We start from the raw sequence: 2,927 nt of genomic DNA, 5'->3' as shown, positions 1-2,927 counted from the left end.
TAATCAGGTTCTAATGCGGAACACACCAAAAAAGAAGAAGGCAGAAGGATAAAAATAATCCTTCTCCTAAAACTTATTCCACAAAAATAGCCCTTGTTTTTAATTCCCACTTAATAGTCGTTTAAATAATACCATATTTTATCCATCTTCTAATCACCGCTAAGAAGCCGCAAAAATAGCATAATATATTTCTTTTCTTTTCAATTGAAACTCATACTTTCCTTCCCCAATTTTACCTCAGGATTCCTTTCCATTAAAATCTCACAAATCCTCTTTCAAATACACCATATTACCTTAAAATACCTTCATAAATTGTATATAAATATACAATATCCTTCATAAATTAGATTCAAAAAGTTTTTTTCATTTACAATTAGCTTTAGTTGATATGAAAGTATGGCTTCAAGTTCGAGTTTAGTTCCAATTATGCTGCAATATGGAGAAGAGTGGTTAAGTGATGTACAGTTTGAAAAGTTTACAATCAATGGATTACTTTTGAATTCGGATTGCAGGTACAAATATTTTGTTGATGAACTGTATAAGCAGTTGAATCTAGAGCGAAATTTTGGTTTAATGATAATAAAATACATTGTAAAAAGTGGATCTATGACTATTTACAATGATATGAGTGTTAGACTTTATATGGAGGTGAAGAAAAAAAATTGGGTATAGATGAATTTTCATTGTGTATAACACTACAAAACACATTTGAAAATAGAGAATCCTTAATTGGAAATTTGATCGAAACATCTCCGACTGCTATTCAAGTTCATCCGATACCTATTTCTGATTATATAATTGAAGATGAAGAAATGAAAGAACAGACTGAATCGATAATTAAGGATCCACTTTATAGAGATGTTGAACAAGGGCAATTGTACTGGGATAAAAATACCATATCAAGTGTGATGAAACATTATGCAATCCATGGGAGATTCCAATTTAAGGTGAAAAGATCATCATTATCAAGGTATAAACTATATAACTACTTTATATGACCTGTCTCAACAATATGTAAGTTTTATATTTTATTGGAATGTTGGTTTTAAATTTGCATAAATATTGTATTTAAACTGCATATGACCTGTGTACAGACTATATAACTACTATATAGAACCTATATATATACTGCATATAAAGTACTGCATATGAACTGTGTAATTTCTGTATAGCACCTGCATATATATATTGGATATTACACTATATAACTACTTTATATGACCTATGTCAACAACGTGTAAGTTTTATATTTTATCAGAATGTTGGTATAAATTTGCATAAATACTGCACATAATATTGTAACTACTGTATAGGACCTGTATATAAACTGCATATGACCTGTGTACAGTCTGTGTAACTACTATATAGGACCTGTATATATACTGGATCTAAAGTACTGCATATGAACTGTGTAAATTTCTGTATACCACCAACATATATATGGGATATGAATAGTGTACTGCATATACATTTATTGTATATAAATGTATCTAGGTACTATCTTAAGTGTATCAATCAGAGATGCAATTGAACTTTTAGATCTTCAAGTCAACAAAATTCAGAAGTTTTCATAGTGACCAAATTTGTCGATGATCACACTTGTCCAATTACGGACAGAATGCTTTCACAATGGCATGCTACTTCTTTAACCATCACAAAATTGGTGAAGCACAATTTTATAAATCTAAAGTCAACATACAGTCCAGCAGAGATCATGGAAGAAATGAGAAATTTGTACGGAATTAAGATGAACTACAAAAAAGCATATAGAGCCAAAGAAAAAGCACTTGAACTGGTCAGAGGTTCCTTGCATGAATCTTATGCTAAATTGCCAGCTTACCTATACATGGTAAACACAATAAATCCTGGATCATTCACAAGACTACACAAAATGGAGGACAATCACTTTTTATATGTTTTTGTCATGTTGAGCACATTAATTAGGGGCTGGAGATATTGTATGCCTACCATTGTTGTTGATGGAACTTTTCTGAAATCTGCATACAAGGGAACAATGTTTTCTGCTAGTGTGCTGGATGCAGCATGTGAGTTTTATAAAAATTTTTTAGACAAAATTATTTATATGTTGGCATGCACTGATAAACACTTTTCCACTTTTTTAATCAGGACATATTTTGCCACTAGCATATGCTGTTGTTGATTCTAAAAATGATGCTTCATGGGAATGATTTTTCTGCATGTTTAACACTGCTTTTGGTGAAAGAGAAGGCATGTGCATAGTATCTGATAGGCATGACAGCATATTAAAAGTTGTTGCACTTGTATATCCAAATATGGCTCACTATATATGCATCTACCATCTATAAAACAACATCAAGGGTAGATTTAAGAAGAATCAAAAGCATTTAAAGGGGATCTTCTTTACAATAGCCAGAACATACATAAAGGCAGACTTTGATCGGCTTATGAAAGACATAAACAAAATTGATAATAGGGTGAAGAAGTATCTGTTTGATATAGGCTATGAAAAATGGTCTATAGCTCATGCCCATGTCAACAGGTTGATGTTCATGGCTTCAAACATAGCAGAATCCATAAATTCAGCAAATAGAGATGCAAGAGACCTGCCAATTAAAAAATTCCTACAATTTATGATGGATCTAGTTATGAGATGGAATAATGAGTATAGACAACATTCAAAAGCAATATTTACAGAACTGGGAAAAATACAATATAATAATGAGGTAAAATCTCATTCTATCAAATAAAATGAAGGTATTACTTCTTATTTCTACTTCACAGACACTTACATATTGTAATGTGTACACTATCTACTAATATATTTGTACATTGCAGGTGATGGGTTCTACTCACTATTCTTATGTAGTCATTGAGGACACTGGAAATGAAACATTGTTTGCATGCGTGAAAAAAATATTCCTGCCAACAATTTCAAATAGATGGAA

General features: G+C 31.3%; 1 protein-coding gene across 1 annotated transcript; it reads left to right on the top strand.

Annotated features, from left to right (window-relative positions):
- Nucleotides 1-396: 396 nt before the first annotated feature.
- Nucleotides 397-2,189, top strand: LOC124896640. The gene is made up of 4 exons (XM_047408248.1): nucleotides 397-512; nucleotides 719-970; nucleotides 1,540-2,045; nucleotides 2,146-2,189. Exons 1-4 carry the CDS (start codon nucleotides 397-399, stop codon nucleotides 2,187-2,189), a joined length of 918 nt encoding a protein of 305 aa, XP_047264204.1.
- The last annotated feature ends 738 nt before the right edge of the window (nucleotides 2,190-2,927 follow it).

The sequence above is a fragment of the Capsicum annuum genome, chromosome 3 (genome assembly GCF_002878395.1).
Source record: "Capsicum annuum cultivar UCD-10X-F1 chromosome 3, UCD10Xv1.1, whole genome shotgun sequence".
Taxonomy (NCBI): domain Eukaryota; kingdom Viridiplantae; phylum Streptophyta; class Magnoliopsida; order Solanales; family Solanaceae; genus Capsicum; species Capsicum annuum.
The sequence above is the reverse complement of the archived record's forward strand: the minus strand, read 5'-3'. Positions and strand labels throughout refer to the sequence as shown.